General features: G+C 46.4%; 1 protein-coding gene across 5 annotated transcripts in view; it reads left to right on the top strand.

Annotated features, from left to right (window-relative positions):
* LOC146990836 (receptor tyrosine-protein kinase erbB-4-like) overlaps window positions 1–27,522 on the top strand; it is a 215,932-nt gene that overhangs the window by 184,610 nt on the left and 3,800 nt on the right. For 2 of the 5 annotated variants that reach the window (XM_085800082.1, XM_085800090.1), the window contains exons 21-27: window positions 11,818–11,973; window positions 14,383–14,458; window positions 14,604–14,750; window positions 18,060–18,157; window positions 18,319–18,489; window positions 20,268–20,553; window positions 21,556–25,870. In XM_085800082.1, the coding sequence (XP_085656208.1) occupies window positions 11,818–11,973; window positions 14,383–14,458; window positions 14,604–14,750; window positions 18,060–18,157; window positions 18,319–18,489; window positions 20,268–20,553; window positions 21,556–22,397 (1,776 nt within the window). In that variant the 3' untranslated portion in view covers window positions 22,398–25,870. Of the gene's footprint in view, window positions 1–11,817; window positions 11,980–14,382; window positions 14,459–14,603; window positions 14,751–18,059; window positions 18,158–18,318; window positions 18,490–20,267; window positions 20,554–21,555; window positions 25,871–27,522 lie in introns of those variants that run through there. The other 3 variants (XM_085800074.1, XM_085800065.1, XR_015037761.1) reach the window with 2 other exon arrangements.

Genomic DNA, 27,522 nt, shown 5'->3' with positions numbered 1-27,522 from the left:
TCGGCAGTGCAGTCTCTATAAGTAATGGACCAAAGCTGGATGACAACTGATCCCACGCAATTAGCAATTATAGCTTCGCCAGAGCTGTTGTTCACCTCCTCGGCTGTTTAGATATCAGCTGGAGCCGCGTCCGCCTGCAACAAGTTCCCATGTTGTCAGTAGTGAAGTCAACATCAAGCAAGTGGAAGAATGGCTGGGTAATTTGAGCCGGTCCCAGTCAACAGCAAAACAGTAAACACAGACGAACCTTCCTCGCTCCGCATCACGACGTGAATCACAGAATGTAAACATCATTACTTTGCAGTTAATAATTGCGCTGCGTCGTCTTCCTTTTCATTAGCGAGACACAGGAAACCTCCCCATCCTCGCTCTATATAACAAAGTGAAAAAAAAGAAAGGATTTTAACACAATTACTTTGGGAAATATAATTAAAGTATGAGGAGCCTTATACTGTCTGCTCCACACAATCATTTTTAAAAGTGAAATATTTACCAGTGAAATGTAGCACAGTAAGGCTACAAAGCGGCATAAAATCGAATTACTAAAGTACAATTACCTCCAAAACTGTCCTTGAAAAAAAAAAACAGTTGAGGGATGAAATAAAAGAGGGTTGAGCCGAGGTACAAGACTGAGGCAGAGCTCAGCAGGAAGAAGTTAAAGAGAGGCTGAGACAGACTGAACAGCACAGTGTTGGAGGATGAGGGCAGCGGAGGCGTCGCTTTTAATTCAAATAAACAGCAGGATGAGGAACCTAGAGGTTTTTATCTCAGGTCTGACAACCCCAGGTAAATGAGATAAGAGACAGGAGCACAGTCTCCTCAGTATGTGGTCCTTATGTGGAGAGTCCAGCAGACATGACAGCATCTGTGTAGAAGAACTCACACATGGAAATATGGGCTATAAATGCTGTTTGGTTATTTATATCAGACAGGTCCTCAGGCGGTTCTGGACTCCCATGATCCTCCACTCCACAGGGAGTTGGAGCAGCTCAGACCTGTTTACAGGACGTATCGTCTTGCCGTCTCTCCGGCTCCACGTCTGTCTTCCTCTTACACATCTGCACACTTACATGTTTCTGCTCGCGGCGTGTTTCATTTTCCCTGCACCAGTTCTGTGATTTACTGTTGTTGTCCTGTTTATTCTGTCATTACCTTGACCTTGACCCGTGAATGTACTGAGTAACCTCCCCTGGCTGATACTGCATGTGTGTGTGTGTGTGTGTGTGTGTGTGTGTGTGTGTTGTGTGTCTAGCCAGACAGAAATGACACATGGAGTCTGTCCATGCAAGACGAAGCAGGCGGAAAAATCCTCCGTTTTCGGATTTCGCCATAACGCCGTGGCAACGTGCCAACCCCCCCCCTCCCACCGCCACAACAACAGCACAAACACCAGCCGTATGTGGGCTCTGACCCGGGCAGTTGACCGCTGCGCTGCAAATTGATTGGCCGAGGCCTGTCGCCAGGCAGTGACTCTTCATCACTGAGTGTTTTGGGCATTGAGATAATGGCCCCCATTAATCTACAGCCACACTCAGGGCTGCCCCACTCTTACTGCCTCACACACACACACACACAGCGACTGACGCTCACATAACAACACATGCATTGGCTTACAGAAACAATGCAGGACACACACAGAGCTCTCTGTGGATCTGTGGGAATATGGTTCCTTTTTTCTCAACCTTTCTTTCCTTTCCTCTCTTTCCTTCCTTTCTGTTTCCTTTCCCTCCTTTCCTCTCTTTTCCCTCCTTTCCTCTCCTTTCTTTCCTTTCCTTTCCTTTCTTTCTGTTTCCTTTCCTTTCTTTTTCCCTTGTTAATCCCCTCCTGCCTTTTTCCTCATTTTCCTCTCCTCTGTTCACAAACTGTCCTTTCCTTTTACAAGCTGTCCATTTATCTGTTTCATTGCCAGCCGTGTGCTGGGGTTAACAAGGGTCAAATTGTTCCATACATCTCCCCTCTACATTACCACCTACAGGTCATGTATCCTCCGGTGGCGTAATGTACGTGTGTTGCTGTGTTTGTGCGTGTTTGTGTGTGTAGATAAACAACACAGGCTCTTCTCAGTGCATAAAATTGTCCTCCTTTCCCTCGTTCTGTCTCTTTCTTCATCTCCCTCTTGTATCCTTCTCTTTACCACTCTATCTCTCTCTCTCTCGGTCTCATTCACCCTCTCACGCACTCTCACACACATATTCAGAGTATTTTTTCATTAGGTTTTGGATTATTAATGGAATAATTAGGTTTGGGATGTATTTTAATGAACAAATCAATCACTGAATTAAATATGGGATTGGAACTAAGTGTATGTGGGGCTACGGGAGTCTTTTAATTTGGCTCCCTCTCCTCTCCCCTCCTCTCTTCTCCTTTCCTCCCTCTTTTCTCCCTCTGTCTTCCTTTCACAGCCTCTCTCCTCAGGCTCAGTATAATGAAAGTAGAATAGATTCAGCAAGTAGCTGTCCTGCTGCTGAAATGATTGGCTCTGGCACCGAGGCCCAGCCAGGACCGGAGTCTTGATTGGTTTTAGGGAGGGATGGAAGCGGGATCGCTGTCGGGGTGGCGGGCAGAGGGGGCGGTTTGTATCTAGGTCACACACGGGCCCTTCGGTTCGGGGAGTGATACGCGTAAACATACCCACGGGCGAACCGGTGAACGCGACATGCCCTGCAGGAAAAAACCCCTGCTGCCGCCGCGGCTCCGGACGGCGTTTTACAGATTGACAGAGCTAATGATGGTGTAGAACATTGACCTTAAATAATTTCTCCAAGGTGAGCCCGACACCGCACGACGCTGTGGTAAAATATGCATGAAAGCATGTGTGCAGAAGCAATGATGTGATCGTTTAAATTTACAACACCTGCTTTGAGTTAGAGGTGTGGGAAACCAAGCACATACAGAGCAGAGAGAAATACTCCATCGCACACACATAGTGTCCTGTTACTGCTTAGTCAGGAAAAGGAAAAAGTAAAATCTCTGGTTCCTGATCTTTGTGTTCATTCGTGTGTGGTAATATAACTCTTATGGACACTCTCACTTTCACAGAGCGCGTGTGTGTGTGTGTGTGTGTTTAGATTTACAACCTGCGGTGGCTCCCCGGAGATGCCACCCGATGACAGGAGATCCCAATCTGGTCAAGCTTAGTGTGGAGCCCTCGGTGTCACTCGCTTCCCCGCAAATGCAGCCCTGTGCTGAGCAGACACATCTCGGCTGTACTCATTAGCCGAGCCTTAACACTTTCTCCTGCTCCCTCCCTCACCCTCCCTCCCTCCCTCCCTCTCTCCCTCCCTCCCTCCCTCCCTCCCTCCCCGGCACATATCCTTCATCACTCCCTCCCTTCACTGGGAAGATGGATTGCTGTCTTTGCTTTGAATGAAATCACGTCCCCTCCTGTGCTCCCGTGTCTATCATGTCAGTGCATCTCAATGAAAGGAAACAATGCTGGTGCAGGGCCTGGTCACGTCCTGGTTATCTTGTTTCTTTTTTGACATATTAGTTTTTTCATCAGGGATGGAGCTCATGTTGACCACAGCGTGTCTTCCTTTGGCAAAACACTGACTTTTTTAAAACTCAAACAATGTAAATTGATATTTTTCAGATCTAGGCAACAAAACACAGCAAGAGAAACTTCAGACACTTCAGTCAGCAACAAAAAAACATAAAAGTGCCAAGCAGATTTGGAAATAGTTGCTCTAAACAGACCTATTGGAGCAGTGTACTGTATCATGCTTGTGTATGATGTCAGTGAGTTCAGAATTGAGCTTTGGGCTTTTCAATATCTCATCGAAGTTGTGGTATTTTGATGAATTCATTTTCTATACATTATATTGGGAATTTAAAGGTCACCCTTCCTCAGAAATTTCAGGTTTAATTGAATATGGCCAAATATTGAATGTTATTTCAACACACAGCATATAGTAGTTCTTGTATCGGCTGTATCTGTGGCTGTGAATAAAAAGTGCCGCCGCAGGAGCAATTAACCACAGAATGATTAAAAACAGCCCACCATGCACTAAAAGGCAATTATGATTATGAGCTGGAGAGTAACATGACTCCTGTCAACAGGCGCCATTTAAATTCCAGTTAACAGCTGACGAGCAGACACGACGAAGCCCGGAGGTGAAACACGCTTTCTCACCTCGGCGTATTTATCACTGACACGTCGGAACACGTGCAGGAAATGGGAAACGTCTGGGCTGAGGTGCGTCAGAGGAGCAGCAGAGTGACAGCTCCCAGGACCGGGCTGATAAAAGCTGAGGGGGGGGAGAGACGTGGCAGCGACGCACCTCGGAGCACTTTTGGTCAAATTGGAGGCTTTAATGTGCAAAGCGATTGGTTTGATGCCTCGTCTTCGTTCAAGACAAGCGAGTACACAGCTGCTATCGCGAATTTTTAAAAGTTAAAGGTTCCTTTAAAGAGCTATGAATAAATATCATTCCAGCAACTGAGCTCACATGTCAACAGAGAAGCTCGTACGCGTGCTTAGAGATGATGTTAAAGTGGATTCAGACCTGCAGTAAAATTTTTATTGCAAGCCAACTTCAGTTTATGAGAATAGCAAATTTAGGAGTTGCATATTATACACACTTCACCCGTACATTCAAAGTGTCTGAAAAGGATTTAAAAGTGCAGGGCAGAATTGATATACAGTGAATGATTGATGCGTCCAGTGCCACCCGGTACAGTCAGGCTCTTTTACTCCAGTGTAAAACACATTATACTAAGTTATAGTGAATTTAATGCTGTCAGCAGGCGATCCGGTAGCGATCCACGTTCAGCACTTCATTCACGCGGGGGCTTCATTAATAATGCAGTCCCACAAATCTTTGCATCTCCGAGCTTGTCAGGAAGCACATCATGCTGCGATTACCAAACAGAGCAGCCCATAATACTCCGCCACATCATAAAAAACAAAAACAAAACCAACTAATGTGCACCCTGAGCAGTTTTCCCCTTCCTCCAACGCTAACACATTTACAAATTCCTACACACACACACACACACACACACACACACACAGAGCAGTCCCCAGGAGTGCGTTGGTGTCCCTGCTGATGCAACAAAAAGAGGAAGCGGGGTGGAGGGAGACCGGTGAGGAGGAAGAGTGTGAGGTGATGAGGAGAGCAGGCGGTGGAGGGATAAGCCCCCCGGGTCTTTCTAATTATCTGTAAGGATCAGCAGCGCTCAAGGATGCATAAGAGGAGGGATTTGATTTGCCAGATCCAGCGGGTAGGAAGGCCTGATTGGATCAGTCACCTCTCTACATACACACCCGTTCCTCCTGGCGCCGGGAGCCCAGGCTCATTAGACACAGGCATATGCAGCCATGCAGATGAACGGCGGCGCGGGGGGATTCTCCCGCAGCGCCTCCTGACCGCGCGCCTCCCAGACGTGCTCACCGCTCACAACTTCATATTTTCTTTCTGTTATCAAGTCCTACAAATGTCATTTTAATAAAACAAGCACAAGATAATTCCACCGGGCTCCGGTACGAATCAATTTCGCACAATCAATTTTTCATTTTCTCCGCACTACCTCTCTTATTATAAACAAACAGGATGCAGGAAGGCGGGGAAATAATGACATTTTGTCAGTTGTTCCTGTCCCCGATGCTTCCTCAGCCATGTATCCTCTCATTTCTGATCTCTGTGATCACTCTCATGCATCTGCATATCTGTGTTTAAACATGCATGTGTTCATATCAGCAGAACAATGGCTCCCTCTCTGTATTGGGGGTCAACCAGTGGGCAGGTCAGCCCAAGGGTCCGACAGCTCTTCAGCATGATAATTATCCGCTGTGATTAAAAATCAAGGCTCCATAGTGTCACAAATTACAGGCGTTTCAGTGAAGGCTGGATGCTGCGTCGAGTGGATCGCCTGGTGCTCGCTTGATTCAAGATTTCCCTCTCTCCTATTTTCTCCTCTCTCTCCCTGCCTCTTGCTTTTCCTCTCTCCTCTCTCCTCTGTTTGGTTCATCTGTCTAAGCTGCCGAGCTGTCGATGAAACCCGTCATTACTGTTCTCACGGTTGCCCACCAGGGCCATCTCCAACTTCACAGGCTCTCACTTGAGTGCTGCTAATTGACACGTGGACCACGCCGCTCGCCCAGCAAGGACGTTTCTACCTGCATGGCTGCATGGCACGTCGGCTTTTGCTGCAGCAAAGTACTCTGACTGCAAGGTTGTTTTCTAATTCTTCTATGTGGAATTGCAACTTCACTCCCCCTGTCTTTCAGAGGAGTATAAATGTATCTCACTGATCAAAAAGTTGCCGTTTTCCCCTTTCTGATTCCACTGCAGCCGCCAAAAAATTATTGACATTTGCTCATGTAAATGTGCCAGCAGCGGTCTTTTATTGCCTGCACGGTGACATTTTGGAAGGATCTCTGTGTCCCGCAGGGGAGCTGAGATCATGGTGACAGAGCTTAGATCATTTTACATTTGGTTCTCTCTCTTGAGGTGGATATAATTAAAGGTGGGAGCGGGAACACATCAGGCGCCGCTATACCTCCCATGTGCTTCATACACACACACAGACACACACATAATAAACACACTCACGTCAGCTCAGGTTGACAGATCGGTGCATTCTTTTCGTGCCTCCACAACGGCTGAGTGGCGAGCAAATGGGCCCGTACGGCAACTCCTGCGCCACCGCTGAGCTGTCATTCTATATGTCACAATATGTCACATGCACCTGGACCGTTCATTAACCATCTGAACATCTGCTGTTGCCGTTTACTGCAGCTTTATTGGTTTCTTTGGAGATAATTCAAACAATACAGTACCCAACCCAAATGGCTTTGAGCTGAAACAGCCTGTAAAAGGTGCTTATAATGAATTTAACCAGATTTCCATAACAGTATTTCAGAATAAAAATGTGAGTGTATTATGCGCGGGTGTGAATGGTTAAAGAGAGGCGCATCTGGACGCAGACTGGCTCATTCTCCCTCCCTCCCATTTGTCTCTTTCTCCTGCACACACAATGTTTCCCCCACACGTGCCAGCTCTGTGGGAATGCCTCCCCCTCTATCTCCCACGCAGCACCCAGCGCATGACAGACCAACACCTGCGCCACCTGAGCGGACCCATTGTGCGCGCTCCTTATCGCACCGGTCCCAGTTCTCATCATGCAGGCAGTCCCCCGTATTGCTCACATTGTTGCAGCGTCCTTACCCGTTTGGTGTGGGAGGGGGAGGAGGGGGGTTGGGAAGAGACAGTGCACCCCTCACCCTCCCTCCCTTCCTGGAAGAAAGTGAGCTTTTCTTCTTTTCTCTTTTTTGCTTTTCTTGACATCAATTCCCAAATAAGCTGTTGCTCACCCCAGAGTTTTATCATTAAAATACTTCCCCTCTGATGGATCCCACTGCTTCCTGAAAGAGCACGTTGCTTGGCAACAAATATGGGAAAAAAATTGCACAAAACAAAATCATGTCTCTCATGTTGCTAATAGACAAATAGTGAATCCTCTGAAAACCTGAACTGAATCTCTAACCTGCTGTCCTCCATCATGTCCGTCCTGCTCTTCCTCCACTTACCGTCCAGCAGCTCTTCCTTTATACTCAGCATCTTTTATTCCACAGCATCTTTCTCTCCCACTAAGGTGTGTGCTCTCTGCGGCTCCACAGCACCCCACTCCTTTTTACACGCCTGGCTTCATCCTCTTGTTCTCTCCTCCATTACTGAAGATTTGGATCTTTAGTCTCCTTTGCTTCATGCTAGAGAGAAGGTGCTAATGGGTTGCAGACCAGCCATGCCCCTTGTCTACCAGGTGCCTCGGAAACCTTTTAGCCTCTGCTTGCAACTCTGCCGTGATGTTTCCTCAAGGAGTTGTTTTCTAAACTACTGTTTGTATGATTCAAACACAAAAAGTTCCTGTTTTATAGATGGCAGCTCTAATAGTTTAATTTGTTTAAAAAAAAACATATTCACAGAGTAACAGGGAACAGTGCTGCTGACCTGACTCCTAAAGCACAGTCTGACTCCTGCAAACAGGTCTTGACTGAACAGCTCTTGAAAAGTTTCATGAAGCATTATGTTTCTGGCACGAAAAATGATTTCAAACTACTGTAGCAGCACTCGATGCTCTCAGGGCTTCAAACATCCTCCCAGTGTCATTTGGGATGTGCAACAGTGCCGGTGGGTCCTTAACCCTAAAGGCACCAGTAGCAAAAAGCCCACAGAGCTCTCTGTGGAAAAAACACACAGAACCTTTCATATAGGGTTCAAGTTTGTGTCTTGTGGAAACAGAGGCCTTCACTGAACTGGACAACATGCTGCTGCTGCTGTTTGACAGTGACCCATCATCTGATTTGGACCTGAAGTCGCCAAAGCACTGCAAAAACTCAAAATCTTTCCAAGAATATTTGTCTTATTTCTTGTCAAAATGTCTCATTTCTAGTCAAAACTAATCTCTTTCCACTTAAAATAAGACTCATCACCTAAAAATGTACTTATTTTTAGATAATTTTCACTTGTTTCAAACTAATTTTCACTTGAAATAAAAATCTGCCAGTGAAAGCAAGTTGTTTGTGCTTGTAATAAGAAAGAAAAACTTGATCCACTATCAGATTTTTCTACTTATTTCAAGTGAAGATATGCTTGAAAGAAGTAAAAAGTGTCTAAAAACAAGCTGCTTTTTATGTGATGAGTCTTATTTTAAGTAGAATGGGATTTGTTTTGACTAGAAATTAGACATTTTGACTGGAAATGAGACAAATATTCCTGGTAAGATTTTGAGTTTTTGCAGTGAGCACCGTTCACAATTTAACGAGTTTTGGTTTAAAAGCTTACACGTGTTTTCTTCAGGTGCAGTCAATGGGAATCGATAAATTTCTTTGCCTTTGTATCATATTTCAGCTTCTTTCCCCCCGTCTGTCAAACTGTGTTTTATTTTCCTGTCATACAAAAAAGCAAAGGTTTTGCTTCAGTAACTTAAAAAATTGGGACTCTTACAGGTAAAGGTTCTGAGTGGATGTGTCCAAATGACCTTGAAATCGCTTCTCTCGCTCAACGCCACCTCCTTTTCCCTTTCCAAGTCACCTTCCTCTGGATTGCATGTTACAGTCTCATCGTTCGGGCTCACGGGTGTCACACACTTTAAGATGCACTTCACAAGGGCTTACATCTGTCTCGCTGCGAATTCAGCGAGTGCTTAAAGGCTCTCATATGAACTTCTGAGCCTGGCGTGTGGATTGTCAGCGTCTGCAAACCTGCATATTTCTGAAAGTAGCTTCAAATCTGTCATGTAATGATGTGCATATGGGTTTATGTTCACCTGCATATATTGCATAGGAAGTTCATTGTTTTATTATTCTACCCAGGAAACTAAAAAAGACAAGATGCACTTTCTGCTTTTGCACATCAACACATCGTCTTCATAAACTGCTCTGTAATGTCAGCTGTGAACATGATGTTCTGAACTCTTTGCAGAGCCTCACAGATCACCTTGCCTTCCCACGGAAAAATAATTGCAGAGATAGAGCACAGTGATGGACTCGTATTGAAGCCAACAAAATGACCAAATTAAGGAAGTACAGTCTTCAGCTTTTCCTTTTTGTTTTCATTCCTCGGCCCTGGAGGCATGCAGCTTGGTTGCACAATTTCTGAAAATGCAAATTTGGGAAGAATCTACATCATGTCTGTTGCTGCTTAAACTCCCTGTTTCTTCATCTGTAACCCAGGCTGAATTAAAGGTAACAGAGAAGCTCTTTAAGAAGTCACAGGGACTATCTCAGGCTGTCAGTCATGCACAGGTAACACCGCGTATGGTTGTGAAACAGCTGAAAGCCCCAATTAGTGAACCGTGTGCTCCGTCAGTGTGTCTAACAGAATTGCAACGTTGTTTACCAAACATGGCAGGTCTAATTACTTCCTCTTCAGATTCCTGTGTGATCTACAGGTTACGCAATCACAAATTATCTTATCCCACCACTTCCACTTCTTAAAGACGTGGAGACTCTGGGGGATCTCAACACTTAGGCTAAGCAGTGTTGAAGCAGCACAATCAGCAGGACCCTCTCGACCTGAAACCAAGGCTGCCCCCACATCCTCCGCTGGGGCGCCGGTGTTTACCGCCTGGAGTGGCTGAAAATTAATTGGCTCCTTGAGCTGCCGTACATTCCCCCCTGTCAGTGCGATGGCCTCCCCTCATTGCCCCGTCACTTTAAGTCGAAGAGTATTAATGGACTGTGTGGGCCATTGATTCCTAATTCCTCCCGACGTCGACATCGGGGATAAATATTGCGTGGCCCGGTCGTCTTCAGGCTTATTGTAATCAGCGCTGTTATTGATCGCCTGCCCGAATCCCCCCAGAAGTAATCTATTTTAAATACACTTTCAGTTAAAGGGGGCGATTTGGGCCTCGTCCCAACACATTGTCTCATATCGGTGAGGTATGCCGCACATTAACAAGAAGACGGTGCACAGAATCAGGAAGCAGGAAGTGTCCTGAAGAGAGAAAGACACTCAGAGACACAGAGGCAGGCTGACAGAGAGAAATATTGCCAGAGTCACCGAGTATGTTCGGTGAAATATGTCTTGCTTTACTGTATAGGTGGTCTCCAGGTGGTCTCTGTCAGCGTGTGTGTGTGTGTGTACGTGTGTGTGACTGTGCGTCCGTCTCAGCGAGGGCCGGCGGATGATGGATGAGGGCTCAGCCAGCGGCGAGCCAGACCGTCGGCGCTATCGATTTATCCTCACATTCGTCTGGGAAGAGGCGGTGGCGTGGAGCGGCGAGCCACCACGAGCATTTCAACACACACACACACACACACAGATATATATGAAGTATTCTCACCATAAGTATTTCAAATGGCCAATGATTCTCTCGCACCAGTGGAGGCGTGGGCCTTGGCTGAAATTTTTCATTGTCTGCTGGGCACAACGACTGTGTCCCTCCTCGCTGAGGTGTTTTTTTATTGATCCACCTGCAAAGTGGCATCCACTTGTTTAACATCCAGTCTAATACACTTCAATTGGCCCAGCCTTGCCTGTCCGCCCGCCTGTTTTGTTCGGCTGCGAGCACAGAAGGAGTGTTTACGTGTGTCGCGAGGGCACAAGCATGCATCTGTGAATTCATGAAGAAAAGAGGCTTTGTGTGTGTTTGTGAGTGGGTAAGTCTTCATGTGTGTGAGAGTCCTTGCTGCATCCAGGCCATTGAGCAACAAATCAAGGCTGCAAAGCAAAGTTGCCGTCTCTCCATTCAAGGCTTTGTTGTTTTTCCCCTCGCTGCATTCGCTCATATGGTGTTTATAACCGACGTTAACAAATTGGAAGGGCGTCCGTTATTCTCCGCGCCCAGCCGTCTTGAAAATGGCCCCAATTATAAAAAGGACATGGAGACAACATGTCAGAGACACAACAAAACCAGATCACACACACAGAGTTTGACACCTTTTCGCAGGAAGAAGATAGAGATGTTGCTCACACTGCCAGCACACGGCTCGTTCCTGCTACAGTTCAAATACGCTGCATGTTTCATCATTTACCGACGTCAGACAGGGAGCTCTCTCTCCTGGTTTCTCTGAACACACCGTGACTTCATCTGAAAAACGACTGAAAAGACTTGATGAGTTCAGTTTTTAGGAGTTTCTGCCGCATTCGTCACTCATCAGAAGTCTGAGCTCCTGACGCCTCGGAGCCATAAAAGCTGCTGTCGTATACAAGAGGAATGATAACGATGGAAAAAAATGTATCCAAATGTCTGCGTGGGTGTGCGGTTAATGATGATGACAGTTATGACAATAATTTTATGTTAGTGCTGACATTTACCGCATCAGCGATCATCTTCTCTTTCCCTCTTCTCTCTCTCTCTGTCTCTCAGGGGATGATGTACCTGGAGGAGAGGAGGCTGGTCCACAGGGACCTGGCGGCCAGGAACGTGCTGGTCAAGTCGCCCAATCACATCAAGATCACCGACTTCGGCCTGGCGCGACTGCTGGACGCCGACGAGAAGGAATACAACGCGGACGGGGGCAAGGTTGGTGTAAGTGGAGGCGTGCTCACGTGTTTTTGTGCAGTTGAAAACTTCCAAAGCCCAAAGGTCAGAGCTGGCTCCGCCTTACAAGATGTGGTTGGCTGTGATGCACAAATCAAAGGTGGAGGAGATGCTCTGTGTAGATGTCTCTTCTCTGTATGAATATTTAAAGGGATAGTTCAATATTTTGGAAAATTGGCCCTTTGCCGTACTGTAATCCCTCTAGTTTTAGGAGTAGGTTCTTTACCTTTAATTGTCGGTGCAAGCTGTTTTTAGAACGGCGGAGCAGAGCCGCAAGCTGCTCAGTGCTAAGCTAGCGTGGTGAATGTGCAGGTCACGTTTTCACGTTTTGGAGTTATTGAATTGTGTATTTGATGAGTTTGATGAGGGAAACCAAGAAATCCCATTAGCCTCCGTAGCGTAGCTCTGAGCAGCTCGCGGCTCTGCTCCGCCGTTCTAAAAATAGCTTGCACCGACAATTAAAGGTAACGAACCTACTGCTATGACTATAGGGATTATAGCAATGGGACAATTTGCCAAAATGTTGAACTATCCCTTTAAGGTGAACTCGTCGTCTCCTGCTTGTTTCAGGAAAGTATCCTTAAAGGGATAGTTCACCCTAGAATGATATTTCGCTCATTATCTACTCACCCTCATGTTGACTAAGGGCTGGAAGAATTTTCAGAGTCCACCATCCCTTCTCTGAGTTACAGGGGGTCTTGGCGTAGCAGTGCATTTCAATGCAACGGTTGCAAAGGGACACCAGAGCTCTTCGTAAAAAAACACACACAAAAAAACATCCAAATACCTCCATGATGCTCGTATGTAATGTCCGTCTTGTGCTGAAGCCCCAAATTGCGTAATTGTCCCGAAAAAAATTAAATAAGTCCACATTCCAAGCATGTTTGTAGCATTAGCTCCTAGTGTCTGTTGTCCGCTCTTCCGCTGCCAGCGCGCATGCGCAAGGTTCGCACTGATACTGAGACCGACTGAGACTCGAGTCGGTCTCAGTGCGAACCTTGCAATTTGGGGCTTCAGCACAAGACGGACATTACATACGAGCATCATGGAGGTATTTGGATGTTTTTTTGTGTGTGTTTTTTTACGAAGAGCTCTGGTGTCCCTTTGCAACCGTTGCATTGAAATGCACTGCTACGCCAAGACCCCCTGTAACTCAGAGAAGGGACGGTGGACTCTGAAAATTCTTCCAGCCCTTAGTCAACATGAGGGTGAGTAGATAATGAGCGAAATATCATTCTAGGGTGAACTATCCCTTTAATATCTCAGACCTGTGAAATAGTTCGGTCAAGTAAACTGTGGTGAACTTTGTCTCAGTAAAATGCAATTTAGAAGCACTTCATCCAAACAAATAACGCAGCCACACTTCCAATCGCTTTGTTTTGTTTGGGGACCTAGACTGCATTAATCAGAGGCCCCTTCTCCTTCCCCTCGCTCGAGACTTACTATGCAAATTGTCCTGATCAGCTCCGCTTTATTAAATTGCCTTGTTCGTCGCTGCATCTGCTGGGCTGGTGGCCTGGAGGTAGCCACTGCGTCTCCACTTCGAGATGCAGGGGAAGTATTTCCATACAGCGAGGGCGAGTTTGATGCAGTGATTGACTCCGTGTTGGTGCTCACTGATGCCGTGATAAACGAGAGCTGGTGTCAGCACATCTACGTGTGTTGCCATAAAAATAGTGGTGCCACGGGAGATAAATCAACGGAAGATGAGAGCGGAGGCATCGTATCACATTTCCAACCTGAAGCATTTCATTCCCCCACATTTCCTGTTCATTTCCCCAAAGCGCACGCATGAGTGCCAAGGGGAGGGGCTGCTTTTTTTTTTTAAATGTCCGGTGCATGCACCTTACATGTGTGTGCATATGTGCTTTCACATGCAGATAATTGCCTTGTTCATTGGGCTCTGCAGCTGAGAATTCCCCTCCAGAGTCAATATGGAAATCATACGGCAGACAGGATACAGCGATGTGTGCCATTGTCCTTGGCAGAGATGTCATAGAAGATTGTTATTACAATTTCACTCACTGCCTATACTGTTTAAACCTACAGGCTATTGATGTAATGGGAGAAAAATGGCCAGTGTAATCTCATTTAGTATCTTAAAGAGCATGCTCACTATCGATAACGCCTAGGTGAGCATAAAGCTAATCAATCACAGTACTTGGGTAATATTGAGCAGAGCAAAACTATGGTTGAAAGCTATGTCGATATCCCAATACCTCACCCACGCTAAATAAAAGATAGGCCACCTGTTGTGCAGAGTAGCATCTTGGGAATTTTTTGCAATTCAGGTGTAAATAACTATGGTTAACACAAAGCTAGCAGTTCTGATTTCTGCCTTTTTTTGCCGTTTACATCCTAAAATCCCTCTGTGTGTCTGCCTCTTCTCAGATGCCCGTCAAATGGATGGCTCTGGAATGCATCCACTACAGGAAGTTCACCCATCAGAGCGACGTGTGGAGCTACGGTGAGTGTCAAGACGCGTTTTCTGTTCGTTTCGATTTGCATTCCCCACGCCGCTCTCCGGCTCTGCATCTCGCCTCCTCAAGATTCTCACCGTCTGCCTTGTTGTCTCTGTTTCTTTGTTTTATTTCCCTCCAACACCTTCAAAGGAGTGACCATCTGGGAGCTGATGACATTCGGAGGCAAGCCGTATGACGGCATCCCCACGCGAGAAATCCCAGACATCCTGGAGAAAGGCGAGCGCCTGCCCCAGCCGCCCATTTGCACCATCGACGTCTACATGGTTATGGTCAAATGTGAGGAAACAAAACACACACACACAAACATAAAACATATGCATACACCCAAAATAAATATGGGTTAGGGTTAGGGTTAGTATGATTCTGTAAATATGATTTATAGGAGGCAACCGGCACTGACTGAAAACCCAGGAGCAGATCTTTTATTTTAATAAAAGCTGTGCAGAATTATCCATTTCTGCTTGTAAAGCTCACTCCAGGGATTAATAAAATCTTCCCTTCATGACAAAGTACATCATAATTCATTTGTTGGTCATATTTTCTTATGAATCTTAATCTGCAAGTTGCTAGTTATGAAGAAAATATAGTGCAGATTATCTTAATAGATGTAGTAGAATGAAAAGTGCAATTTTTCAGTCTACAGCAGTATACAGTGATGGTAGTACGTGTGTGTTTCACTTTCTGGCTAGAACTGAGTGAGAAGATCGATGTTGGTTACATCCAGGCGTCATTTTCTGCTTCTATAAAAATGAAACCAGCATGAAGTGCTAAAAACTTCAGACAGCACAAATGAACATGTTTACAGCCTCGTACAAAAAAACTGTCTCTACGGCTCCGTGATGACAGTACAGCGGGCCAACTCGTATAATTCACCTACTTACATTTTTTAAAGGCTTAACATCCTGCATTATTGAGGGTGTGTCATTTTGAGTGACAGCTCCAGGACCAGCATGCATCAAATCTGCACTTCACACACAAATGTGTTAAAAATGTGCAAAAATCGATGAATAAAACCGTGGCGCTGAACTGTTTCTTGGCTGGGAGTCGGCGGTGGCAGCGTTGGAGACAGTGTTGCATAGCAGCAGTCATAATACATATAAATATAATCAGATTTTTCATTTTTAAATCGTGTTTACACAGTGCTGCAACTGTCACAGATGAGTTGCAGTTTAATAAAGCGCTTCATGTTTTTAATATTCATCTGGTAAGGTGTTGTTTGAGCTCAGAGGCTTCGGTTCAAGGCTGGAAGAGAAAGAGGATGGAAAAACGAGTCAGTGGAGAGGAGAATCATGGCACAAAAACTGGGATGAGGTGTTGGTTCATGGTCCACAACAACATGCAGACCCATCCTCACAAGGGACACTGCCCACCCCCTGTTCATGTCATCTTCCATCTGGACCGCCGCACCTCCCTCCCAGCCCATCCATCCCATCCACCCCAGCTCTCCCTCTGCAGCCCTGTGCTGCTCATCCAAAAAGCCTGCCTTCTCCTCATCCCTCTGAAGCCTCCCGTGTGTCTCCCATCTTGCTCTCCTTCCCCTGGCTGGATCCAGAGCCCCGGTTCTGGTGCAGGCTCCATGGCTGCAGAGCGATCCACCCTCCCAGATTTCCAGGAAGTGGTCCAGGTCCACATGCCAATCCATGCTATGAGCTCTGCCAGCTAACGGCTGCTTGGCTCTTGGTTTCCCCACAGCAGTCTGGTCATGGCTCCACCCTGTCTGAACCCAGCTCTGGTGGGGGGACATGTGTGTCACTCCCTATCTTCTGCTGTTGGCTGAAAACCTCAAAAACAATGACCTCACATCAACTTCTCACCACTGACTTTTTTTCTCTTTTTTCCCTGCCGTCACATCTCTCAGTCCTTGTACTTTTTTAATTACTTTGTCTTCTTTTTTGTTGCACAAATGTTGCATCTGCGCTGTGAATACACTTATTATTGGCTGCTTGTAAGTCTGTGAATTTAAACATTTTCCACTCCTGCTCTCATTGTGATTCGCTCTGGAAGAGGACGACAGCCGAGTGCTTGAAATGCCAAACGTGCTGAAAGGGAACGACGTGCTCCAGCTTGGAGCTTCGTATCAAAACATATTCCCATGACAAAAAATGTTAATCCAACCAAAATGTCATAATATCTAATTGTTTTTTTTCCAAATGAAAAACTATTGCCAACGGCTTTTGACAGCACAGAAGCAATCCAAGAGAGCCCTGCAGCCATTTAGCCTAATAACAATGCCAGCTCATTGTTTCTGTCCCCCTGGAGGAGGGAAATAAATTTAATGTGCTAGGTAAGATAATATTCTAAATGCTCAGGTCAAAGGCATTCTGCTGAGGTATTCCTCTCTACTTCTGATTTATATGTCACATATTTAATTTCCCATAAACGTAATGTCGAGCATCCCAGCAGCGATCAGAAATGGTCAAAACGGGTCAATCGCTGAGTCAAAATAGCAGTGGGAGGGGGGCACGACACCCCATCCAAAGCCGGGAGGGAGCTCAGCAATTGGCCACGTTAATCGTAATTACATGTTGACTGAGAGCCGTTGTTTGTGATTTGCTGTGCTGTCACAGCGCGCCTCCCTGTCACCCCAATAAAGATGAAATAGAGTTTGATTGCCGGGTTAATTGCACCTCATTTAGGTAATGTGTGTGTGGGGGGGGGGGTGCTGCTGGAAGCGGAAATTAGATGAACTGAGCGGAGACAGACAAACAGGGGATGTGACAACACAGAGGGTCACAGTTTATGTATCAACACTTTCCGTCAGAGTGTTATCTTCTGCGTTTGGAAATAAAGTGAAATTGGACCATTACAATTCGCCGGGGGTTTCCGCGGCGCCTCCCTGGAGGGCTGCCGGAGGCGCCCAAACCCCCACTTCAGCCGTGGCTGTTGTGGAATTTGTAAGGAGGATTCAGACGGTGACTGCAGCGGCTCACTTTGCCTCCTGTCTAATCTGAGCTGAGACACCGCCTGGCGTCTGACTTCACCTGCCGGGGTTGGCTGAGTTTACAGCAGCCATGGCCTCAGGGAGAGAAGAGACCAGACAGAAAAACACTGTTCTACATCTAAGCTGCCCTTGAGCAAGGCACTTTGCACTCACAATGTATAGAACTGAACAGTGAACAGTGTTCTTTGTATAACTTATGTTATGAACCTTATTAAGGTCCCACTTAAGGTGTTGTGTGTGTATGGTGTGTTCCTTTATGCATTCTCTACCAATCCTCCACTTCAGAAATAAATATAGTTTCATTCATTGTCTCTTTACCAGTTATGCAGTTGGTATTGTGAGTATGCATTCAGCATGAGCTTTCTGAATGCTGAAAAGAAACTATAAAAAAGCTGTGGAAACAGACTGCAGATGCAATTATGGACATCCAATACAGTGTATTTTCTACTCAAGTGTCCTTGTCTGTTGTGGGAAGGGAAAACATTCAATCATGAACAAACTCAGCCACTTTAGTTCAGAGACAATCAATCACTCAGACCTTCATTCACAACTCATCCTATTTATCTCTCTAACCTCTTCTTCTTTATCCATCTCCCCCCGCGTCCCCGTCCTGTTTCTGTCCTGTTTCTGCTCCTCTTCCCCAGGCTGGATGATCGACGCAGACAGCAGGCCGAAGTTCAAGGAGCTGGCGGCCGAGTTCTGCAGAATGGCCCGTGACCCTCAGCGATACCTGGTCATCCAGGTGCGTTCGCCTGTCAGAGCACTTCAAGCTTTTCTGTGCAACCGGCCGAATAAACGCCACAGCATGGGAAGGAAGCAATCCATCCATGTGGCTAACTTTCAATTTGAACTTTCCGTAACATTTCTTTCACCGATGGCATCTGTTTATTGTCCTGTCTCCAGGGAGACGACCGCATGAAGCTCCCCAGCCCCAACGACAGCAAGTTCTTCCAGAGCCTTCTGGACGAAGAGGACCTGGATGACTTGATGGACGCTGAGGAGTATCTGGTGCCTCGAGGTTTCAACATGGCTCCTCAGTCGTATACCACCAGGCCTCGAGTCGACTCCAACAGAGTAAGCATACTGGAAAACTGCGATTTAAAGGGATACTTCACCCAAAATCAGTAAATTACCAATTTTCTACTCACCATCATGCCAAGGAAGGGTTTGGAGAACTTTCGGTTTTTAGCCTTGATGTAGTAGTAGCTCCCAAATAGAGATCAGATAAATTTTTTCCGAACAACTTTTTCATGTGGCGGCTTCAGGACACTTGGGTCAGTACAGACGAGCAGTATGGAGGTATCTGGATGTTTCATAGTGTGTGTTTTGGACGATTCAAAAGTGAACTCTATCCGCCGCTATTATATGAAAATCCGTTGCCAGCCAGACCCCCCCTGGAACTCCAAAAGCGTTTTGATAACTCCGAAAATACTCCAAACCCTTCCTTGGCATGACGGTGAGTAGATAATTGGTGAATTATTGATTTTGGGTGAACTATCCCTTTAAACATGATCATGCCTCCCATCTCCTTATGTGTCCGTACATAGTATCTACCCAGTCGACTGTAACCTCAAAACTGCCCAACTCACCGTCCTCTACAAGTGCTCAAGGTGGCTAAGAACTTGTAATACACTGATGATTTCCCCCTGCTAATGGCCCACCTCCATCATCTCCATCCCAGCGTGTGTGGCTTAAACCTGGGCTCTTTATGCGCTCAGTCCCCAGGCCCCAGGTTTCATTACTCAGAGCTCCATAAGCAAATAACCGCCGCTCTCTTAAAATGCCGGAGTCGTTTACTAATAGACGGCGAGTGCAGGCTGGGCTGTTTGCTCTGCGGCGTGCAACCACGTGCCGGCTGGCCCGCGGCTCCGTGTCTGATGCACCTTTACCCCTCTGACCCAACCGCTTGCCGAAGGCTCTTTGTTCCCTGACGATCGCGCACGCACCCCCAGAAAAAAAAACACACACGGTAATCCATCCAGGGTCCTCCACGCTCAAGGTCAATACCCCTGTCAAGAATTGAAACTCTTTTGATTATGCAGCCTCCGCATGCCCAGACGGGGGAAAGAAGCTCATTCAAATCCATCAGGCGGGCTGACTTTGCCAAGTTAGCTATTCAGGTTGCGGCGCTGCAGACACAGTCCGATACAGACGATTATCTAATCTGAACTGATTTGCTCTCACGCTCATACTTGAAAAGAGGAGCGGATAATGACTGGCTTTGAAGCAGGGATAAACAGAGAAGTTTGGAGCAGAGGGAAGCTGATTGCAGTGGAGGGAAGACAGTGGGAGTAGGTGGACAGATATAACTCCAGGACATTTCCTTTTTTTCCCTGTGTTTTGTTGCTCCGCTTCCTGTAATTGCTGCTGTAGTGCGAGCAGTTGGCAAGAGTGCAGAGGAGTAGGCCTGGGTTAAATAGCCCACGGCAAGTGAAGACAGCACCACAAGAAGCCCTTTGCTTCACATGTCATGTTTTGTGTTTTCTTATGGGGTTTCTGTTCATTTTTTTTTTGAGGTGCAGGTTTTTGAATCGTGGCTCAGCCTGCTGCCCCTCTCTGTCCCTGAAGGCTGATGATACACCAGCAACTACTTTGTCTTGAGAATTTCTCCTTTTACAAGCAGCTTTTTTTCCTCCGCCGCAGGTGGCGTGCAGCTGCAATAAAACTGACTCAAACTTCACACATTCACGTGTGTGTTTGTTGTGCTTCAATTGAACTCTAGACATCCTCAGTTTGGTTTGTTTAACAGTGTTGTTCCAGCTCTACTGTACTGCTGCCAAATAGCCGCCGCTTACCATCTAACACCAGATTACATTTTCATGTTTTTATCTCCACCCAACCCTTCACCTCAGAACCAGTTCGGCTACCGAGACGGCGGTCCAAACTCTGCAGAGGGCTCGGTGGCCGGGGCCCAGGCCTGCGTGAACCAGGAAGCGGCAGGTGGCTCGGCTCCAGCCCTGGAGGACCAGCGCTGTAACGGCAGCCTGCATAAAAAGAACCTGAGCCAGGCCGGGGGAGAGGACAGCGGGGGACAGAGGTACAGCGCCGACCCCACCATCTTCCTCGGGGAGAGGACATCCAGAGGGGACACGGACGAGGACGGATACATGACCCCCATGAAGGACAAGAGCTCCTCAGGTACTTGAACTGACACACGAAGCACAATAGAATCAGTTAATAATGGAAGTCAGGTTAATTTCACAGAGCAGTGGTAATGAGCAGAACAGCTTCAGAGAATCTCAAATAACCTCAGGAAGAAATTCTGTAGCCCTGCAGGACACACGGTAGTATTTAATCCACAGCACAGTGTAGTCATTATTAAACTTTCAAGTAACCTCACCCCATTATATTAATTTCTCACAGATCTGGTCGCACGGTGGAAATAAAAGTCAGAGATAATCTACGCCACAATCTCCTCTGCTGTTGCACAGACAGAAACACAATTTAAATGTAAAACAAGTGCGTCCTGTATGTGCCACAAACTCCCGCGGAGTGTACCATTCCTCCGTTCTGTCGTCTCTTTGCTCATCCGCAGTGTAAATACAATCTTTTGTAGTGCATCCCTTCTGTCATTTTGCTTGTTCATTCCATTGATTAAAATTCGTACCGAGCTTCCGTCGACAGCGGTGTATGTCAGCCTCTACTACAGAGTCATGTATTGCCTTTGATCATAATTCAGTCCATCCTCTCTGCTCTCACACCGCCGTCTTTGATTTTTGAGCAGCTCAAAATATAACAAAGCCTGCAGCAAAATGCATCTGATGCAATGTCAAGGAGCGAAAGAGTGGGCAAAATCAATAGGTTTCGCACCCCACTATTATAGCACTTGGAAGCCGTGAAGAGGGGTCATTTGCTGGCATTTTCACCCCGGGCAGATGGAGTTTCCAGTGCCAAAGAAGTGCTGGCAAGTTGCCTGTCTGGTCCTGAGTGGTTGCCATTATCGCCATTATCTTCTCCATCTTTTCTCCTCATTAGCGAGTGATCTCTCTTTCTTACTGCTTTCAAATTCCATTTCTTTGTTTTCTCCTCTCTTGATTTCATTTCGGTGGTTCGTTTGTTTGTCTGTTCTTATTCTCTCCTAAACTCCTTTTTTTCTCTTTCCTGCCCTCCCTCCCTCCCTTTTTCCGACCTGTGCTACAGAATACCTGAACCCCATTGAGGAGAACCCGTTTGTCACGCGGCGCAAAAACGGCGAGATCCACGCCTTGGACAACCCGGGCTACCACAGCACACCCAACAGTCAGCCCAAAGGAGAGGACGAGTACATCAACGAGCCCCTCTACCTCAACACCTTCCACAGCCCCACCGAGCTGGGCCTGGAAGCCCTGAGGAGGAACGGTCTGCCCCTGCCCACCCACCCTCCTTCCTCCATCTCCGCCACCACCTCAGGCCCCCACCTCCCGCTCACCATCCAGACCAGCCTGCCCCACTACCCGCTCCCCACGGCCCAGCCCTCTCCATCTGGCATCCCCTGCCACCACGGCCCACCGACCCACATCCTCCACGCCCACCACACCGTCAAACCTGCAGGACAACCTGGCAATCCAGGTGGCGGCGCGGCCACCCAGAGTCAGACGGGAGGAGCTCCCGGCCAATCGCAGGTGTGTCCGTCGGGCGGCCTGCCCTCCTCGGCCACCATAGGACACGGCAGCCTGCCGGCGTACCAGATCCACGGAGCGGCGCACCCCGCCAGCATGCTGAAGCACGGAGGGCTGATGTCGGGGAAAGGCAGCGGGAAGAAGCTCAAGGTGACCTTTGACAATCCAGAGTACTGGCAGCACAGCTTGCCTCCCAAGTCGTCTATCCAGGTGGCCCCCGACGGCGCCCAGGGCGGCTCCACCAACGCCAAACTCTTCTATAAGCAGAACGGACACATACGGCCGGCGGTGGCCGAGAACCCCGAGTACATGTCGGAGTTTTCCCTGAAATCCGGCACCGTCTTGCCGCCGCCACCTTACCGCCAGCGGAACACTGTGGTCTAGATCGTTCCACTTGGAAAAAAAAAACGTTCCTCAATCTGACTCCAACGACCCCCGACATCCTCTCTCCGGTTCCACTGTCCCACACAGAGAGGGGGCGGACGCAACCAGAGCTGCCCCCCCCCCTCCCCTCTAACTCTCCTCGAATAGCGTGCCATCTGCTGTAGACTGTAGTGACATCAGAAGGGGGTCGACTCTGCAGTCTTAGACCCAAGCACCTCCACTGTATCCCACCCAGTCCATTTCTGTCCTGTAGATAGAGACTGCGCTCCCAGTCACTGAGAATGTGAAGGTTATGGTAGTTTTCAAGACACACAACTGTCGCACAGCCGCCACCGTGGATGTACTGTGTCGTGTCGTCCACAAGGGACCTGAACTCACTGCCAAACACTGCGGTGTCAGATTCGCAGGAGGAACACAATGTTTTATTATTTTTCTGTTTCCCAGAACAAAGGTCTGAGGATGAGCAATACTCTGTTAAGGGGTTTCTGAAATAAGCAAACACACGGAGCAAACACACTCCGTTAAATGTCAAGATGTCCAGTTTGGTGGGTGACCTTGAAGGCGAAACGGAAACACACGGAGGAATGAAAGACTGAGGGTTTAGTCAGGAGACCTGTAGAAATGTGAAAGATGGAGCACTGACAGCTGATCTATATCCAGTCTTTTCACCTATAGGAAAAACACTGTACGTCCTTGAAATTTCCCATCAAATCTGTGAAGCTCATCTCATCTTTCTACTGTAACTGTGATACTGTGATGGCCAAAACTACAGTGATCTCTCCTTTCACACATGTAGTTCAACCGTGGACTTTTAACTTGCCTGAGAACACACAGGGTGACTGCTGTTTTCTCGTTTCCGCTTGACTGCTGTCTCCTTGGAAAATCTGATCATCAAAAACAGCTTTTTCCAGGCCAAAGGGTAGAAGGGAAAAACACACTGTACACACTTTTCTATACTCTGGTTGCAGTGCTGAAGAGATGGATTTTTATACACTGGTTTTCCCCATTCAGATCATGAAGCTAAGTCAGATGAGTAAAAAGTGTCCTGCTGTAATAGTAATAGTGGGAGGGCATAGTTTGGGGAAATTGCTGTATCTGCTGATTGGTGTGATGAGACCATCCATAACACAGCTGAACTGAAAATGGTGATCACTGAGACAGAGAGAGGGAAGGAGAGAAAAATAAACATAGAAAGCGGGAGGAGAAGCCGCCATATAATGAAGACCTCAAGGAACGAAGACAGCACCAGCAGAGCACAGTAAAAACACTTCCACTTTTTGTGTGTCCATGTGTACGTTAGCGTGATGTGGATGTGTGGATGCGTGTGTGTGTGTACTCACACATTAGAGAGCCAGTGGCTAAAAACCTTCAGTAGCGCTGCTTACCAACCATAAATCCAACACTGCTCTGACCTCAGACTGGGCTCATGTTAACCATACGACCGCAAACGCTACATTTTTAACGTCACCGGCTTGAATCTACAGCATCGAAGCTCTGGGAGCGTTTCACACTAGATGGTCCTTTTACGTTAAAGTCAGGAGCTCCATCCACACACAGGAAGTGTTTTTTTTAAAACTGTGCCAAAAGTTACTAAATAGACACAACATGACTACTATGGTGAATGGACCTAGTTTTATATCACAACCTTTGCCTACATCATCACATGTGAACCCACTCGTCTCTATGGCAGCAGGATCGGACAGGAAACTGATGGTTTCCTCCTTAAATGGGATCCAAAGCTCTTTGCTGCCGTATCTGAGTTTGTATTTGTTTAGGATTCATCAGTGTTCATTCAGATCTGCACAAATTTAAACCATGAGATCTAATTTAAATAGATAATTACCAACTTAGTTTATAATCCATGCAGTATGTGTGTGTTGGAGTTGATGAACTTTCTCACCTAGACATTTTGTTTATACACAACTGTGCAACAGCCAATACATGTGATATCAATGAAGTTAATGTGGCAAGTTGCAACATGTTGCTATTTAATTTGTTCATGTCGTAATATCCAATCATGTGATGAAATATCTTCTCATAGCAGCTACAGAGAGGTGGTTCTGGTTAGGGAAAGATGACAGTCTGGACCTTATTACTCTTCTTACCAAAACCACATTCTTTCACTTATCATAACCAAAGTCCTTATGTTTCCGAAACTTAAGCATATTCAGGACTTGAAGGCTGGTGCTTGTACGCACTCAGCCTGTGAACATGATCCAATTAACTTCACTTACACGTTAACATTTTAGTTGCTTGTCAAAGTTGCTGAAACTTTTTTATTTTAATTATTAATTAGGAAATGTAGATAGAGTAGATACCATAATAAAGTCGTCTTTGCTTTTCTTTTTTTCAAGTGCAGCTGTAACTTGTTAATTTGCACTTTTCCTTCAGGATTTTAATGACTGCAGGTAGAATTTAGTCACAGCTCAGCCACGCTTCAGATCCATCAGCGCCTCATCTTAGCCCAGAGAGATGTCATGGAAAATATCCCATCTGGGTTCTTCTCTGGAGATCACCAATACAGCGCTGATTGCCCCTCAACCCTCTAGAGAACACTTCTAACTCTCACTAGTGATGCATCTGCAGGCAAACTGCCAGTCAACGCTGCTAAAAGCGCTGGTGTTACAGCCATTACTCCTCCTGCCAAGCCATACACGGCACCTGTGGGTGGGAAAACACCACACAGCGTGCCAAACATAGGAGATCAAGACGAACATTGCGAGACGCTAGTTTGTCTCGGAGGTCGTCTCGCGGCATTCTCGCCAGAATCCCACCTAAGTCTTTCCCAAACAGAACATTATCACCGCTTTGTCACCGCTTCGGCAGCCCCGTCCGAGCTGTTTTCCCATGAAGGCTATTTATTTTTTGTGTGTGAAAGTGTTTGTCTGAGCGTGCGCACATGCAAAGCTGTATATGCTTGTTCTCCCAATGGAGCACTTTGATCAAACTTGCGGGTAGACAGAAAGGAGCCCCACCCTTCGTTACTGAAATATTCAACTTGTTTATCTGGTCGTTTTTCCGCTTCAGAAAGCAAAAAGCTTTTGGGAAGGTTCTGCAGCGATGAGATCACAAAGAAAAACGCATTTTAGTTGGTACTGACCAGCTTGAAGAATGTCCTTGTTTCCATGCTTTTTGTTTGCTTCAAACAGTATTTCTAATGCTGCTTTGATGCTATCATGATTATTTGATGAAGGAGTATTTTATAGTCCCCTTTTGGGCTCTAATTCAATGAAATAGAGACAGCATTTAATATCAATGTGAAATATTTATAGCGTATTGAGCTTGTTTATACTGAGCGATGGAAACGACTGCCAAATCTAGGTTTCAAGGAGAGGAAGAAGAAAAAAAGAAAGGATGATGGTGGTAGAGAGAAGAACACACGCCTCGGTTTGTGTCGCGTTTTGCCCTAAATTGTCCCACAGACCCAGGCGACATGCGTTTAATCAGGAAAAAGGCCTAAACACCCATGAGACCAACGGCTCTCCAGAGAACTTCAGAGCGACCTGCTGAGAGCTCGCCGTCAGAGAGGTCGAAAGGAAAAAAAAAAGTTTGTCAAGTATTGTTGTTGTCATCCCAAGGCCCAAGCTGTTTTCACATTTGTAGAGGAAATCATTTTTCCTCTCTGCTGAGTAATATCTCACTCCTTGCTTCAAACATATTTTGCCTTGGAGTTGGGCTGCGTTACCTGCTGCTATTTGTCTCAGCCCCAGACACTCCTGCGGCTCATGGCAGCTCAAGAGCACGCCATGGCAAACCGGTGTTTAAGACCGATTGCTCTCTCTCTTTATTTTTATTTCTTTTAATTTTCGTCTTTCTTTTTTTTTTTACCGTTTCCTCCAAGCCAAGGTGCAGAGGCATGTAGCCATGTAGTACTGAAGAGATCCTCCAACATTTCATCCTCAGCTACCGAGTCTAATGTACAGTACAATATCACCTTGCATGGTACCAAGTGAGTGTTTTACTGCCCTCCACCTTTGTATCTCTTCATCGCTGACAGTATTATATTCAAACTTCTGGACAGCGTGGAAGGAAATAACCAGATATTTTTACGGAAATCAGTAGCACAAACTGGGAATCCTTGTTTCTGAAATCTTTCATGGGATTTTTTGTGTATAGTACCCTATATATAAATATATATATATCATTTTTAATATTGAGTTTTGCTTTTATTTGTTCCATATTATCAAGGTTGTTTTTCTTCAAGGAAAAAGACTTGAATCTATATGATTTTTTTCCACTAATGTGTTGGTTACTGTTCATTGTTTGTCGTTTTAGCTGCGATTATGAGTTGTCGGCATCTTAATTGCACAAATCATGGCCTACGAGTGGACGTCATTCATCTTCTGTGTTTTAAATTATCAAAATCAGTATAAATGTACAGAATCTTTGGGGTTTCCTCCAAAATTTATCTAACACACTTCAACAACAAATGTGAATAGTATTTTTATAAAGCACTGAAATGGCCGACGTGGTGAATTTGTAAATAAGGAGGCATTGCTTTGAATTTGTATGGTCCTCTCTCCAACTGCTGTTTTCTCCTGCTTATAACAACTTGTAGAAAAAAAAGAAAAAAAACAGAGCCGTACATATTTGCTTTATGTAAGTGTACATTTTGACTAATTTAAAAAAAAAAGTGCTTGTTGTCCCTTTTCTCATGTGCACCTCTGTTTGGTGGCTTTGTGGCTGTCCTCATGTAATGTTTGAGTTTCGGTGAGCGCTGTTAAAGTTGCAGTGTTGACGACGGGTGGGGGCGGGGCCACGGGCGGGGGGCGCGGCCGTTGGGTTCACCTGGTTATCACATCCCCCTTTTCCCCCTTTTCATTTATCACCGAGTGGCGACATCTTCTCCCCTCTCCGTCTCGCCCTCTTTCTAAATCTCATAAAACTGAAACCAGTGCTGCCGACTAACCTGGGTGACCTGTCTGGGAGTCGGTGTTACCTTCCCCTGCTTACTGGATATATTACTGAGCCAAGTCTGACCTCCTCCGCCTCCTCCCTGAAAGGCGGAGCACGGCATTCACGACACAACCTGTTTCCACTTCCCTTCTGATTTGTTTTGCATGCGTTTAGAGGAGGCATAGTGGAGGGAAGGCGTCATCAGTTACTCCTCCTCACCTACGTTAGC

The sequence above is a fragment of the Trachurus japonicus genome, chromosome 2 (genome assembly GCF_045865225.1).
Source record: "Trachurus japonicus isolate A0001 chromosome 2, Traja_1.0".
NCBI classification, from domain to species: domain Eukaryota; kingdom Metazoa; phylum Chordata; class Actinopteri; order Carangiformes; family Carangidae; genus Trachurus; species Trachurus japonicus.
This window is presented reverse-complemented; position numbering and strand designations above follow the sequence as displayed.